This window comes from Micropterus salmoides, unplaced genomic scaffold (assembly GCF_014851395.1).
Source record: "Micropterus salmoides isolate LMB-PRFRI ecotype aquatic unplaced genomic scaffold, ASM1485139v1 Ms_hic_scaffold_14, whole genome shotgun sequence".
NCBI lineage: Eukaryota > Metazoa > Chordata > Actinopteri > Centrarchiformes > Centrarchidae > Micropterus > Micropterus salmoides.
The window spans coordinates 33,761,456-33,776,993 of NW_024040485.1; the positions used below are offsets into that span (position 1 = coordinate 33,761,456).

At 45.8% G+C, this 15,538-nt stretch overlaps 2 protein-coding genes and 1 long non-coding RNA gene across 4 annotated transcripts; all 3 read left to right on the forward strand.

Annotated features, from left to right (window-relative positions):
* Positions 1 to 3,300: 3,300 nt before the first annotated feature.
* adhfe1 (alcohol dehydrogenase iron containing 1) lies at positions 3,301 to 9,797 on the forward strand. 2 transcript variants are annotated; one of them, XM_038719155.1, is made up of 14 exons: positions 3,331 to 3,423; positions 3,736 to 3,773; positions 4,207 to 4,256; positions 4,673 to 4,726; positions 5,314 to 5,468; positions 5,542 to 5,738; positions 5,811 to 5,888; positions 5,994 to 6,099; positions 6,277 to 6,429; positions 6,869 to 6,967; positions 7,297 to 7,375; positions 7,872 to 7,968; positions 8,939 to 9,096; positions 9,528 to 9,797. In XM_038719155.1, the coding sequence occupies exons 1-14, from the start codon at positions 3,371 to 3,373 to the stop codon at positions 9,609 to 9,611; spliced, it is 1,401 nt and encodes a 466-aa protein (XP_038575083.1). In that variant the 5' UTR covers positions 3,331 to 3,370; the 3' UTR covers positions 9,612 to 9,797. The 2 variants fall into 2 exon arrangements, with proteins under 2 accessions (XP_038575084.1, XP_038575083.1); XM_038719156.1 differs by lacking the exons at positions 3,736 to 3,773; positions 4,207 to 4,256; positions 4,673 to 4,726 and having other exon boundaries at positions 3,301 to 3,423.
* Positions 9,798 to 11,686: 1,889 nt separating this feature from the next.
* si:dkey-97a13.12 (jouberin) lies at positions 11,687 to 14,925 on the forward strand. The gene is made up of 5 exons (XM_038717202.1): positions 11,687 to 12,591; positions 12,693 to 12,736; positions 14,263 to 14,430; positions 14,561 to 14,619; positions 14,724 to 14,925. Exons 1-5 carry the CDS (start codon positions 12,525 to 12,527, stop codon positions 14,923 to 14,925), a joined length of 540 nt encoding a protein of 179 aa, XP_038573130.1. The 5' UTR covers positions 11,687 to 12,524.
* Positions 14,593 to 15,150, forward strand: LOC119902791. Its single transcript, XR_005444367.1, has 2 exons — positions 14,593 to 14,654; positions 14,724 to 15,150. It is a non-coding gene; the product is annotated as an uncharacterized LOC119902791 (long non-coding RNA).
* Positions 15,151 to 15,538: the final 388 nt, after the last annotated feature.

Below are 15,538 nucleotides of genomic sequence, written 5' to 3' on the forward strand. Positions count from 1 at the left end.
GAGTCCGTTTGAGTCAGTTTGAGTCAGTTTGAGTCCGTCTGAGTCCGTTTGAGTCAGTCTGAGTCCGTCTGAGTCAGTTTGTGTCAGTTTGAGTCAGTCTGAGTCCGTCTGAGTCAGTTTGAGTCAGTCTGAGTCCGTCTGAGTCAGTTTGTGTCAGTTTGAGTCCGTCTGACAGCCTGAATAAAACCATCAAATCCACGATGCAACTGCAAAACTGTCTGCTTCTTTCTGAGATCGCTTTTTCCAAAAACTAGACAACATTTCTCCGGGGAGTGCAGCAACGGACTGTGGACAGTTTGTCGAACTTAGCAACAGTAACTAAGGGGGGCGTGGCTTAGCAAAGGGTCAGTTCTCTCTCTGGCTCTTGTAGCTCTGTCACTGTGTTGATGTTTGTATGTTGTTCTTAAATGGAAGTCTGTTTGGATAAAAGCCAGATGAGAAACTCTAAATGTGTTTCAGATAACGAAGTCTAAACATTTTCAAATTAACAAACACACGAAGAAGAGACAAAAACTAAAAAGCAGAGGGAGAAGAAGAAGAGGTGGCCTCTGGTGATTGGACGAACAGACGAGGAACAAGTCTACTCATTAATCTTCAGCTCCCCAGCTTCGTTGCGGTTCCCAGAGGATTCTGGGAGATGTGACGAGACTGACAGTTTGTCGGTCCGACTCTAATTAAACGGCGGCGCCGGCGAGTGAGTCACCGACGCTGCGAGCAGGAATCAAACAACGAGCTGGTTCCTGGTGTTTGTTAATGAGACAGCTGTGTGTCTGCAGACGGCGACCAAGAACAAAAAGACTGACTTTAAACTCCTCCTTTAATCTCTATAAACACGAATCCTTTGTAGAGACTCAAAGACAAACTTTCCCTGAAAATATCAAAGTCTGTTTTTCAGGATCCACCTGCTCTTTCATCTGGCGATCTGAACGCTGATGCTTCTGATGGCAGCTCTTTCTTTGCTAATTATTTAATGTTCTGATAATCGTTTTTACTCTCCAGCGAAGTGTTTTTCTCAGCTTCTCCAACACGAGTGAGGCGTGGAGCACAACCCCTGCAGAGACTGTGAGGATTAAATAGGAATTTGCTTTCATCTGTACATCTGGGCAGTTTACTCTTCTGTCTGTGAAGTAGTTTGGGGTAAGACGCCCCCCCCTAAGCTCAATGTCTATTTGCTGACACATTAAAGGACATTTTAGTGATTTTTTTGCATCTTTAAAAGGCCAAGCTTAGAGTAACATATTATACATATACATATATTATCAATAGCTAAGATTGACAAATTAATTTTAAAAGATTACAGCTTATTTTAAATGACAAACAATGAGATCAACTCAGGTCAGAGTGGCTTTGATGAAACAGAGGAAATGTTCAGTTCAGTGAGACGGGGCGTCTGAGCATTTGTCTATAAGAAACAGACAAATGCACATTTAAAATGTTTCCTACGTTTCATTAAGAGGAATGAAAAGAGGTCCGACTCGCCTGCAAGAACTCTGCAAAACTCCTAATGAGTCCTGGTGGAAATCAAAAGACTGAATGACTGTAAACCGTCCGAGCGCAGGAACATTATTACGAGCTGTGCTGGGAGGAACAGCAGTGATGATAATGAAGACGTGACTGCTGAGAAGTCTGGTATTCAGTTCAGATTCTGAAAGAACATGTAGAAACTCTGTCCTCCGCTCGCTGTTTGTTTCACCGGGTTTCTAATTCATGGTGTTTCACCTGGTTCTAGTCGATCTGTTAGTGTCGATCGTTAAAGACGAAGCTGAGGAAATAAAAGGATAATTTCCGGCCCGCAGCTCTGGCCAGTGTTTTATCCGAGGTCTTGGAGAGGACCTTCCTGAATCAGCTGGAACAGTTTGTCCCGACCTTTTTACACCTAAACGCAGCGCAGATCTGTCTGTTTTAGCTTTGAAGGAGATTTTAGATTCACCAGGTTTCTGTGTTTTCTTGACGCATCCAAAGCTTTTGATTGTGTAAATCGTGGAAGACTATTTCAGCAGTTACACAACAGGTGAGTTAGTGAGCTTTTTGTTGTAAAAAGAGTTACCTGTGTGAGTGCAGGGAGGCGTTTTATCAGAGCTGTGCAGTCGGAAAAACTTTAATCAACCCCCCAACACAGTGCTTACTGAGGGTTTCAGACTTTGACCTTAAATATAACACAAAGAAAATAACAGTAGGGTTGGTAGGATTGAACAGTTAACATGTCGTCCTCTCGGCAGGAGTCGGCCTCCAGACGTTTGAGCGGCAGAAAAACCTTTCACAGCTTCATGAGCTTAATAAAGTGAAGACTTCTCTGCTGGACAGTTTTCTTCTCCTTCCTTCAGCTTCCCACCTCAAATAAATGAAATAAAAGTTTAGCTGTGAAGCGTCTCGACAGACGGCGGTTTGTTTAAAGGTCGGCGTGTCGGATCTGAATCTCCTCACACAGTTCGGTCTCAACGCTGCGACCTCTGACCTTTCGCTGTTTACACAGAGACATCCTCCGACTCTGGAGCTGAAAACAACAGCTGGCTTCAGTTTATTAAAATGATTTAATTATCTCTGATCATGAAGAGTTTCTTCTCTGTTCAGGTCTGGATGTTACATGAAACGCTCACTCTTAGATAAATAACCTTTAAACACTTTGATTAACTTCGTAAACGTTAAACTTTCTTCTCCTCTGATTGTACGAGTTGATTTCAAATCGACTGTAAAAACTCTTAATTTGAAAAGCCCTTAATGAACACAGGACGTAGAGTTTAATTTGAAAAGCTGAAGGCGTTATTAAGGTTCAGGGATTCTGGTTCCTGTTTGGATCCTGAAATATTTTCATTTACTTCTTATTCAGAAATGTTACCAGGTCTGGACAAAATAATGGAAACAGCCCTGGATGAAGATGTTAAACATGCGGGAGTTATTTATTTCAGAGGAATGTCGTGTTCTACGTTATGAAATTCTGTTCACAGCGATCAATAAATCAAATGCTCAGACACAAAGATGAAAACAATAGAACAGGAAACAGGATATAAACAGGATAAGTTCGGCCAATCACGTCATTCAGTCCCAGGGTTAAAATTTACTAAAATTATTAATCATGAATACTTTTGAATTTGCACTGAATGGAAATTCACTCCACATTTCAGTCAGTTGGTGGATAAGTGAGTGGATTATTAATCACTGAGTGATTTTAATGGATTCTCTATTTAAAGTTCTTTCAGGTAAAACTTTTATTTAATTATGAGGATTTTAACTCAATAAGATGCCTTTATTATTGGGCAACTTTAAAGTAAACATGAGGGGATTCAGTCTCACAGTGAGTGTGGCCTTTATTTTGAAATGTGGACCGGAAGACGTGCGGGTCAGCTGCTCGGTCCGGATCAGACTCTGCAGGATGGCCGGACGGGACCGGGTGGTTCACCTGCTCAGACAGCTCGAGCGCGCGGCGTAAGTTTGATCCACGATCACTAAGGTGTGATCTGAAGGTGAAGGTGATCTCATGGCGTCACGTGAACAAACTGCGGTGACGTTTCCGGCCGCTGCGCCTCCCACCTGTTGTTTTTCTCTGTGGCGGAGAAGCTGGCGCCAAACTCCGTTCAGAAAACTGCCAGTTTAAAAACTCTTTATGTTATAATGCAGGTTCTGCGCCGCGCAGAGCTGTGATGAAAACATTTTCTGAATCAGTAGAAAGTCGTTGAAAGTTCGGCGGGTAGATGATAAGTTGAGTTCTGTGTGACATGAATGTTTGTGTGTGAACAGGTGCAGATGTCCTGCTCACTCCAACACCTTCCACCAAGGTACTCTCTGTTTCCTTCACTCTGGCTCTGCTATAAGACAGAATATTTATCACCACATCTGTCAATCATCAGAACCTTAAATCAGATCCTGACAGTGACCTGCGTCCTCTCTAGCAGCCAGCAGGGGGCGACTCCAGCGGCTGCAGAAAGAAGTTTGATTGTATAGAAGTCTGTGAGAAAATGTTTCTACTTGTCAGCTGATTTATTCCCTCAGTAAACACTTTCCTGATGAGTTTCTGGTCTCAGTCGCTAGTTTCAAGTCTTCTTCAACACAGCGTGATGTTCATTTAGTAAATTATGGTCCCATTTAGAGGAACAGAGACCAGCCAAACTGCTGAACTTGAGGCTGAACAGCCTGAGAGTCTGAGCAGGATCAATACTGTCCACCTTCATGTTCTGTTCAGGTGTTGAGGTAACTGAGTTTCTCATGCAGGTGCCGGAGCTGCAACCTGCACCGTCCGGAAGACTGACTACGCCTTCGAGGTAACTCACACCAGACTGTGTTTAAAAAAGGGCTGATTTTGGAAGCTCTGCTGTTGGTGCAGTTTGATGCAGCAGGGAAATCACTGGGTAGATCAAAATGCAAGATAAAGTCTCATTAATATTTTATAAAAATATTAGTTTAGAAAGTCAGAATTATATTTTAGTGCCTCAAAATTAAAAGCACGAGTCAAACATGTGATTTAGTGTCTTCATGATTTGGTAAATATGTAAAAGTTTGAAGCAGTCTGTCTTTATGGGATTGAACTTCCACACGAAAACATGTAATCAGAGTAACTTTATTACATCCTGGTCCTTTTTCTGTAAAATACTACAGCAGGAAATACTGCAGTAGTAGAAATACTACCTGTACCACATGTGAGCTTGAGGTGATGATGTCGTGTGTTTGTTTCTGTCAGATGGCGAGTTCCAACATCAGATATGGAGAAGGAGTCAGCCGAGAGATCGGCATGGTAACCAAACATCATCATGGAAACATACTGAACAAGCTGCAGGGGTCACTTCCTGTCTCACCTGGCTGGTTTCACACCTGCACGGTTTAGTCCTGCAGCAGGTTCAGAGGAGGTCCTGGTCCAGGGCGCCCTCTGAATGTGCTTCCTGTAACTGCATTCAGACCAAATGTGAATTTAATCCACGTGTCGCGTTTCTGGCGTTCAACACAAGCCGTGATTCCTCCAGCTGTATGAACCAAAGGAAGCATGTTGCTGTGATTTAGTAACAATAAACGGATCAAACTGGTGCTGAAATAACAACAACATGATGCAGATTTGATGATCATGTCAGGTCTGTCAGCAGGACAACAACCTTTAAAATGTTTGGTTTCTGAATGGAGTTTGGCTCGATCAGGCAACGCTAACCTGGTCACAGTAAAGTACAACGACAGCTGGAATAAAGTTCCAGACAGTTGAGCTTCCTCGCTTCCTGTCCTCCCAGCAGCCTCCTGGTGTGTCACAGAGCTGTTGGTCTGAAAGCACCGCCGCACTCACAGATTGGTGAACGTGTCTCCTCAGCTTGTTGTTGTTCTCCGGTTCTCCTGCAGGACCTGCGGAACCTCGGAGCTCGGAACGTCTGCCTCATGACTGACAAGAACCTGTCCCGCCTCCCTCCGGTGAAGGCCGTCCTGGAGTCTCTGGTGAAGAACCGAGTCCAGTACAAAGTCTACGACAAAGTCCGGGTGGAGCCCACCGACACCAGGTGAGAGAGGAGGATCCTGCTCTCTGATTGGCTGTGAGGAGACCGTTTGATCTGTCCCCTGTGTGTGTTGCAGTTTCAAAGACGCCATCGCGTTTGCTAAAAGCGGCTCTTTCGACGTGTTCGTGGCGGTGGGCGGCGGCTCTGTGATTGACACCTGTAAAGCGGCCAATCTGTACGCCTGCCACCCCGACGCCGACTTCCTGGACTTCGTCAACGCGCCGGTCGGCAAAGGGAAGCCGGTCACCGGAGCTCTGAGGCCGCTCATCGCAGGTAAACACCGACCTGTGACAACAACCTCTGACGGTGTCACATGATCAGCTCTCACCTGTTCTCTGCTTCCAGTTCCGACGACCGCAGGAACCGGCAGCGAGACCACCGGAGTCGCCATCTTCGACTTCGAGCCTCTGAAGGCCAAAACAGGTAAACGTGATAGATTCATCTCTGAGCGCGAGAACAGCCTGTCAGAGATGACGTCACGGTGACATCAGCGGACAGTCTGAGCTGTGATTGGCTGTCTGTGTCCAGGTATCGCCAGCAGAGCCATCAGACCCACACTGGGCATCGTGGACCCGACGCACACACTGAGCATGCCCGAGAGAGTTGCCGCCAACAGCGGCTTCGACGTCCTCTGGTCAGTCCGATCCAACATTTTTTATTAAATTTTAAATTACATGTTATTTTAGTTTTTTAATAGTCTTTAGTCTTTTTCTTTTGTTTTATTTTTATTTATTGCTTTTTTATTTAGTTAAAGTTTTTTGAGGTGAATAAATCAGTAGACGAGGGTAATAACCTGCTGGATGTCCTTCAGTCACGCCCTGGAGTCCTACACCGCCCTGCCCTACCACCAGAGGAGCCCCTGCCCCCCCAACCCCATCAACCGCCCCGCCTACCAGGGCAGCAACCCCATCAGCGACGTCTGGTCCCGCCACGCCCTCACCATGGTCGCCAAGTACATGAAACGGTAAATAAAGTTTAACTGGAGAACCACAGAGGACCCGAACGGGATCCCTGAGGAACTCCAGGTATGAACCAAACCAGGATCCTGTGGGTCTGAAGTTTATTCCTGCTGTTTGATTGTTTGTGTTTTAACCGTCTGAGGAGAATTTAGTGTTTCCACCGCAGCAGGAATTAATCCAGACGAAATTTAGATTTGAGAAATAAATTTAAATCCCAAGAAAAAATAACCAGATTATAAACATAAACTTTGTTTTATTGAACGATCATTAAAAACAAAATGTTGTTAAAAATAACTTAAAATATAACTTAAATAAAAAATCTAATAAAATTAAGTGAAAGATTCAAATGTAAAAAACAAAACTAACAGGTGAAGTTTATGAAACAGAAATCTTAGGCATCATGATTCTTATTAACAGGATGTTTGATTGATTGATTGATCACAGAGCAGTGCGGGACCCGGAGGACCTGGAGGCCCGGTCCAGCATGCACCTGGCCAGTGTGTTCGCTGGCATCGGCTTCGGAAACGCCGGCGTTCATTTATGGTGAGAAAAACAACTCAATCACAAACTATTATGACCATTTAAAGTTTGTTTACTCCTGAAACTGTACAGATTATGTGTTCCTCTTAAATATAATAAAACATGAGTTCATCTGTTTATTAACCCCACATTTACCGTGAACCCCTGAATTTGTTATCACGTTCATGTTTTAGAGCTTTTGAAGTGTTAAAAAACCTTTAAAATACCTTCATATGTTACCCTGATGGACACGCCTACATGATGACATCATTATTATTTAGTAAATGAATGAATTCTAGTTAAAAAAAGACAGATTTAATGTGTAGTTTCAATAAAGGCGTTTCTCTCTGCAGTCACGGGATGTCGTATCCGATCTCCGGTAACGTGAAGACTCACTTGGCGAAGGGTTACAGCGTGGATCACGCTCTGGTGGTGAGTGACGAGAAGACGACGCGTGAACGTTATAGTGAAGTTTCTAAAGATGATGTTTAGAGACTTTTCATAAACACGACTGTTAAACGTTGTCATGTTCAAATGCAAAGGACCAGAGTTATAAATATGTTCTATCTCTGGTTTAAAGAAAGAGAGACGATAACATGAAATAATTAACCTGAGAACCACAGAGGACCCGAACAGGTTCCCTGAGGAACTCCGCTAAAAAGATTAGAACCAAACCACAGCTGCTGTTTTTACAACGATCGCTGAGTCCGACTTGTTTTTAACTGTTAATCTAGAAGTTGTTTTAAAGCCGGTGTGTTAAAGTTGAGATGAAACACAGAAGAGACTCAACACGCCACTTAGAAGCGTTGCTCACAGAGACGCCCGGCTGGGAGATGCAGAATCTTTATAAAGTCAAGTTTATTAACTTTAAAGCTGTAAAACAAAACAGGTTGAATCCTAAACAGTGACTCACTTTGTGTGTCCTCAGCCTCACGGTCTCTCGGTGGTCCTCACGTCTCCGGCCGTCTTCAGCTTCACAGCCCCGATGTGTCCAGAGCGCCACCTGGAGGCTGCAGAGATCCTCGGTACCTGTTCGCCTCATAACACAACACAGTGGGCAAAATACTCCAGCTGTCTAACGAGGAAAGCCTTGAGCTCGACTGCAGCCACGTGGTCATAGCTGCAGCTACTGTGGGGCTAATGGCCGATGGCTAACGGCTAGCAGCTAATGCTAAGGCTCTAACATTAGCTGTGGCTGTGATCGTGGCTGTAGATCACTGTTATACATTAAATACGGGGATTCAAGGTTTGCACATCATCACATCAACCAGCAGCTACTGTGGAGCTAACGGCTAACATCCGATGGCTAACGGATAACAGCTAATGCTAAGGCTCTAACATTAGCTGTGGCTGTGATCGTGGCTGTAGATCACTGTTATACATTAAATACGGGGATCCAAGGTTTGCACATCATCACATCAACCAGCAGCTACTGTGGAGCTAACGGCTAACATCCGATGGCTAACGGATAACAGCTAATGCTAAGGCTCTAACATTAGCTGTGGCTGTAGGTCACTGTTATACATTAAATATGAGGATTCAAGGTTTGCACATCATCACATCAACCAGGAGCTAACGGCTAACATCTGATGGCTAACGGCTAACAGCTAATGCTAAGGCTCTAACATTAGCTGTGGCTGTAGGTCACTGTTATACATTAAATATGGGGATCCAAGGTTTGCACATCATCACATCAACCAGCAGCTACTGTGGAGCTAACGGCTAACATCCGATGGCTAACGGCTAACAGCTAATGCTAAGGCTCTAACATTAGCTGTGGCTGTGATCGTGGCTGTAGGTCACTGTTATACATTAAATATGGGGATTCAAGGTTTGCACATCATCACATCAACCAGCAGCTACTGTGGAGCTAACGGCTAACAGCTGACCTTAAACACTGCAATAACGGCACCGTCTCGCTGACGGTTCATCATGCCTTACCGACGGCTCACCTGTTAAAGACCTTTACCTGATGCACACCTGTGCTGCGTTCAGGTGCAGACGTTCGGCAGGTGAAGAGGGAGGATGCGGGCGCTCTCCTGGCCGACACGCTGCGTCGCTTCCTGTTTGAGCTGCAGGTGGAGGACGGACTTGGAGCGCTGGGATACGGTCCAGATGACATCCCGGCTCTGGTGAGAGGAACCCTCCCTCAGGTGAGTTTCACCTACCTGACGGGTCGTTTCTCCGTTAGTCCTCAGAAACAAACTGAATCCGTCCCTTTCTGCCTCCAGCTGATCTCTCCGTTCATTTATTTTAAAGAGATTTAACTTAAAACACCTTAAAATCCAGGTTATTGGTTAAATTAATGCAGTTATAATTGATCAAGGTGTCTTTAATGCCGGCTGAAGAATCTGCTGCTCAGGTTTAAAAGTACAGAAGTGATGCCTCTAAGTGAACAGGAGCCTGGAGGCCTCAGGACTGGGCGTTCCTCTCAAACTGTATATATCATGATCGATTCATTGGTTTCCTCCTGACTTGGTAAATGAAACTTCCTTTAAGTCGGCAGCTCAACTCTTTTCAGACGAATGTGTTTTAAGAGGATCTGAAGGGATCTGGAGTTTTAGATTTACCATCTTTGTTTCAGGAGCGAGTGACCAAACTGTCTCCCAGAGGACACACCGAGGACGACCTGAGCCAGCTGTTCGCTGCCTCCATGAAGCTCTACTGACACTTCTACTAATACTACTACTGCTAGTAATACTACTACTGCTACTAATACTACTACTGCTACTAATACTACTACTGCTACACCTGCTGCTGCCACTGAACACTGACCATCAGTCACTCTGCTGGTGTTTCTCACATATTGATTCTATTTTTACAGACTGAATATAAATAAAAAACAGACTCCTATGTTGCCGTCGTGCTGTTTGTTTAACTTCATTTCTGTAGCCCGTTAAAGAACAAATGTTGCTGCCCGAAGTGTTTTCCAAACTCAGGACACACAAACGCAGCAGAGTGTTGAAGCTTGAGCATCGGACAGAGGCGGAGCAGAGCGCTCTGATCAGAGTCCATCCGGCCAGTGTGCAGCGACTGGACACGTCAGCAGAGACTTCATTCTGTTTTACTTCTGATCTCTTTAGTTGAAGCGTTGGAGCCGACCTGCAGGCTGCCAGCGGAGCCCGACGAGCTGCAGAGGCGGCAGGTGTCAGGAACATGAATTACTGATAACACTCTTTATAACAAACACCGTGTTTCTCAGAAGAGCCTCTCGTTGGTTTAATCCGGTTTAATCTGATCCAGGAACAGTTGTTATATAAAGCTGATCTGACCGTGTTTAACTGGTTTAACCCCGAGAGCAGAAAACAAGCTGAACACAGCTCGCCGTCACGAACACACCTGAGCTCACCTGTTCATACTGGAGTCATCAGGGTCACAGCTGACTTCACTTTATTAACCAGTGAACCTGCTGGGACACCTGAACGCACCTTTAATCACTTTGCCAGCAACCAACGAAGAAGTTTTATCCAAGCAAGGTTCAAATAACGTGTCGTCATGTCGTCCAGCAGCCAGTAGAAGATTTACAGAGTGAAAAACTGGAGATTTTCACAGTGACCCGAGTCGTTCATGTTAACTGAGGGAGTTCCTCAGGGTCCTGGTCTTGGTCCTTTATATTGTTAACTTGAAGTCGCACTGTTGTCTCATTTCTTTAGTCCACTTGGGGGCAGCAGCAGAAACACATCCATACCTGTGTGCTCAGTATAAAGACCTGACACGATGACACCGCAGGGCCTCTGACAGGGACGTCGCCATGTTGCACCGCCATGTTTCTACCGTGGCCCAAATGGACATTCACTACGGTGAATACGTATGAAGAAGAAGAAGAAGAAGTGGTAGTAGTCGTCTGGTTTGTTAGGAGTATGAAAAGAAGTAAATTTGGACTAATGGAGGAGCACATGTGTTGTTTAGCTCAGAAAGGGAGCGGCGAGCGGTGACCCTGACCAGTAGATGGCACTAACACCTGCACGCTGAACCTTTAGGTAGCTCACGCTAACACGTTAGCAAACAGCAGCTACAGAGCGACATGATGCTTCATGGTGAGTCCAGTGTTCTCGCTCTGGTAGCTCTGTGATTGGTCCAAACAGGTCAACCCTCCTGAGCGTTCCATCTACATGCAGAACATCAGCTGCAGCCAAGAAGAAGAGGAGCAGCGCGAGGACAGATGATGCAGCGCTCTACACAGTGTTTCACTCGCATCTGCTCCAAAAAAACAGAGACGTGCGAGCCGGATAAACGACGTAGGAGCTCGGTGAAGTAAAAAAGAGTCCTGCATGGTTCTGATTACTGACTAGTCAGTACGGAGCTTTAATCCATCAGAGAACAAGCTGCTTTTCTTGCACAAGGATTTATTTAATGAAACAAAACACAAAAAAGACACTGCTGTAAGTGGAAGTAATGAGGGCCTCACTGACACGTAGAGCAATATGTTTCGATAAAAGCGTCCGCTAAATGAATGAACGTAACGTTCAGCAGCTGAGCTTCCGCTGGTCGTGGAACGTTCTGGACTTCTGTTCTGTGCGGGCCAGTTAATCAGTGTGATTGCACAGTAATGGCCATGATAACAAGTTCGTCCAATAAGACGTAAACTATTTAGTAAATGCTCCGTACTTGTATAGCACCTTTCTAGTCTTTTCGACCACTCAAAGCGCTTTTACACTACATCTGCATTCACACACATTCATACACTGAGCCTAAGTGCTCAAACGGAAACATTCACACTCACTCATACACTGGCGGAACAGCCGCCAGGGGCAATTCAAGGACACTTCGACACGCAACCAGGGGGAGCCAGGGATTGAACCGCCGACCTTCCGATTAACAGCCAACCCACTCTACCTCCTGAGCCACAGCCGCCCCAAGAGTAGAAAGTCTGCGCTGTACAAAGTTAGAGTTAAATAAAAATCTAAAGTTAAGAACCTTGACGTCGCCTTCACTCAGACCGTCGTCAGAACTTTCAGAATGACCCGCTCGGCAGGGTACCGTGAGCTCTGACCCCCCGTACAGGACTTCACACCTCTGAAAACATCGGAGCAAAGTTTCACATCAAATTCAGAATTTGGAGAACTGCTGCAGTCTTCTCCGCCACTGCCACTTGTTGGTGCAAAATGCATTCTGGGATACAACACAGGTCACCACCTGATGCATGCTGGGTGAAACGGCCGGAGCGAGAACACAGTACTGGGCTAGAAGCGGACCTTTGAACTGGAACAGCACTGACGGCGTCTCACAGGAACACAGACTGAGAACGGCCTTTGTATTTTCACAATAATAGTCAGATCCATAAAACACAAACTTTTCTTTTCCTCATCAGTGGACCAATCTGCTGCTTTTCCTGTTGTTCATCGGGAAAAAGGGATTTGAGAAGTGGTTTTATTCAGAGTACTTTATTTAGATACTAATACTTTTGAGTATTTCTGCACAGCTTCTGAGTATTTCTTCTTCTCCACTGTCAGCCAATAGGACGGCTGCTTGGAGACACCTGACGTCCTGAGTGTGTGTCTCTGGAACGCACACTCAGGATTACAGGCAGCAGCTATTTAAGCGCAGTGTGTGTGTTTGTGTGTGTTTGTGTGAGGGCAGCATGCAGCAGATCTACAGACAGACAGACCAACAGTTTGAGGTTTTCACCACCGTCTTCTCCCCGCAAGGTAAACACACACACACACACACACACACACACACACACATACACCCCTGTGGTCGTCATGCAGAGATTGATCGGCGCCGCTGATGTCCGTGTCTCTGTCAGTCTGCAGGTCGAGGACGAGGACGACACGTGTGGACGCTCAGAAGGTAACGTGAAACCCGGGGTTAGGATTCAGCTTCTGATTGGTCGATTCAGCGACTGAATCTCAAAGAAACTGCAGCCTTTATTGACCCTGAACGCCTCCTGAAAACGATCCTTTTAATTTGAAAAGCCTTTAATGAGCACAGGAAGTGGAGTTTATCTGATGAGTTTAAGGTTCAGGGATTCATTTCTTATATTTACCAGGTCTGGACAAAATAATGGAAACATGGCCGTGCCCCCCCCCAACAGAAAGCTACTGAGCTGATTCAGTGTGTGTGAGTTAATCAGCGTTGCGTCAGCGTGACCTCTGACCTCTGAGTATTTACGGCCTGCTGAGCTGAGCTGATATCTAAAGCAGATTAGAGGCGACACTCTGATGAATGATGATACTCTAATGTAGTAATAATAATAATAATGTGTATATTTGTGTAGCTCTTCCATCAGACACATGAAGCCCAGCAGTGATCGGGTGGAACCAGTTTCTTTCTTTGAGAAAGTAAAAGAAAGAAAACTTTTCACTTACTGCAGTTTGTCTATTTGTGTCTCCACCAGCAGAAAGCCTTAGATTCTGCCTCATTTGCATATTTAAACAAAACATTTCAGGAAACTTATGAGGGAAGAACGTCTTGTTTTAATGTAATAAATTAACTGGGGAAACTTCACGACGACATGTTTTGTAAAATTCTCCCAAAATGTGTTGAGTTTTACAAAACAAGTTTTGTTCCTGACGACACTCTGAAGCTTTGTTCAAATATCAGCCTGAACTACAGAACATTTTACTCCCTAAAACATGGCAGAAACAGAGGTTTTTTCTGCCTGTTGACAGTATTTTCTGATTTATGGAGTAATAAAAAGAGAGATCTAAAATGAGTCTAAAGTGCCAACAAAATAAAACCATAATCTGGAACCTGATTTAATCCAGAGTTCAGAATCAGCTTTATTTAGCAGGAACTGGCCTCTGGGTTGTACATTGCTCACGCCGTGCTTACTCATACAAAAATAAAATAAAATCAGACCCAGGCTGCAGCGTAGAGAACACAAATATACACAGTATATAGACGATGCAGGAGTAAATTCTTGTCGTTGCGTACATGTCGGAGGTGTGATGTACAGGTGTGCCATGCTGGAATAAATAAGCATTGTGTGCAGGTGTTATGTACTTGAGGCAGGTGGGTTTGGTGTTCAGTATATAAACAAAAACACAGAAAGCACCACGGAGCGTCATCCAGAGGCGGCCGTCTGCAGAAACCAGTTCTTGAAACAGATTTAGGATCGACAGCACAGGACGCACAGAAACTGCATATTTCATGAGAAACTGTCTCGTGTGCTTATTTAAACCAACTCTACTCTAGTATTTGTACAGTGTGGTATTAGTACTTTTACTCCTGTAAAGTAGTCTGAAGTTAGAAGCAGCAGCAGCTTCCCGTGATGCCGCCTGCACGGGTTTGAGCGTCAGCAGCTTTCAGGACAGGATGTAGAATTTAGTGTTGATCCTCTGGGGGGACCGTGAACTTGATCTGGACTCTGGCAGGTGGTGGTGGCGGTGACGCAGTACCGGTCACGCTGGCCGAAGGAGCTGGACCTGAACCAGGGAGACCTGATCCAGGTCCTGTGTAAGGAGGACGACTCCTGGTGGTTCGGGCGGCTGACAGACGGGAACGAGGGCTACTTCCCCGCAGCCTGCGTGGAGCCGCTCCAGGTAACAACGCTCGCCTGGTCTCTCTGCACCTGCAGTCTGATGACATCATCATCTGGTTCTCCTCTGGTGCAGCTGCAGCAGCTGATTGGCTGGCAGCCAGCTGTGATGTAACGCAGTCTTTCCGCTGCAGGGCGGAGATTCGTCCAGAGCCGCGCCCACGCCGCTGAGGAGGGGTCGGTACCGGTCCCCGTGACGACAGCAGGCGCCCCCTGTGGCTGCACGAGGTAAGTGCGCCTACACAAGTCCAGCTGTCAGAACCCACCACAGGTACTGACGATGTGTTCTGGCTGCAGCGGTCGCAGTACTCCGAAGCTGCTGAGGAAGAACAGCATCCGGAGGCCCCTGGGACTCGATGGGCCCTCAGCGGCTCCTCCCCACGGCTCCCCCAGCCTCCTCCACCGGGTCCTGGCCAAGTCCAGGAGGAAGAGCTGCCCCCTCCTGCCCCACGCTCCTCTGGACACCGGCTCCGACAACAGCGCCTTCCAGGCGGACTAGACTGCAACCAGGCCGCCCCCCCACAAACCAGGACATTTAGGATCTGATTCATGTGTGTAATCGTTTACTGACCTGAAGATCATTTAAAACCAGGTTCCAGAGGAGGTCTGACCTCCGTCAGGTCCGAGTCCCGACGGGCTCGTCTGTTTTTAAAAATGTGTTTAACTTTAAAATCTATATTTTTCTTTTTTACCAACTGTAACAGAATAAACGAGGTCCCGTTCATGTTTCTGTTCTCTGCTGCTGCTCTCAGATCTCTGCGTCCTCATCGCATTAACAAGAAGCTTCAGCCCTCTTTAAAATCCAGACCCAGACTCGGCAGGACCCGCAGCTTCCCCGCTTTCTGTGGTTCAACTGTTCATTTCAGTTCAGTCACTTTAATAATATGACACAGAGCAGGTTCAGACCGTCCTCTGTGTCAGGCAGAACCTGGAGCAGAACCTGGAGCAGAACCTGGACCTTCTGCCTCCATCTCTGGGTTCTTCAGATAAAGAAGCAGGATCTGTTCCATCAAAAACTTTCAGTTCTGTTCTGCGTGACTCTTTACAGAAGGCGAACCCATTCGGGTTTGTTACCAGGTTCACATCATCATCTGATCCTGTGAGCTTTTAAA

Coding starts and splice junctions, on each gene's coding strand:
- adhfe1 (XM_038719155.1), top strand. CDS start 3,371: ATGGCCGGACGGGACCGGGTGGTTCACCTGCTCAGACAGCTCGAGCGC. Junction 5,739..5,810: donor TCTGAGGCCGCTCATCGCAG/GTAAACACCGAC, acceptor CTCTGCTTCCAG/TTCCGACGACCGCAGGAACC. Junction 7,969..8,938: donor GGAGGCTGCAGAGATCCTCG/GTACCTGTTCGC, acceptor TGCTGCGTTCAG/GTGCAGACGTTCGGCAGGTG.
- si:dkey-97a13.12 (XM_038717202.1), top strand. CDS start 12,525: ATGCAGCAGATCTACAGACAGACAGACCAACAGTTTGAGGTTTTCACC. Junction 12,737..14,262: donor CACGTGTGGACGCTCAGAAG/GTAACGTGAAAC, acceptor GGACTCTGGCAG/GTGGTGGTGGCGGTGACGCA. Junction 14,431..14,560: donor CCTGCGTGGAGCCGCTCCAG/GTAACAACGCTC, acceptor TTTCCGCTGCAG/GGCGGAGATTCGTCCAGAGC.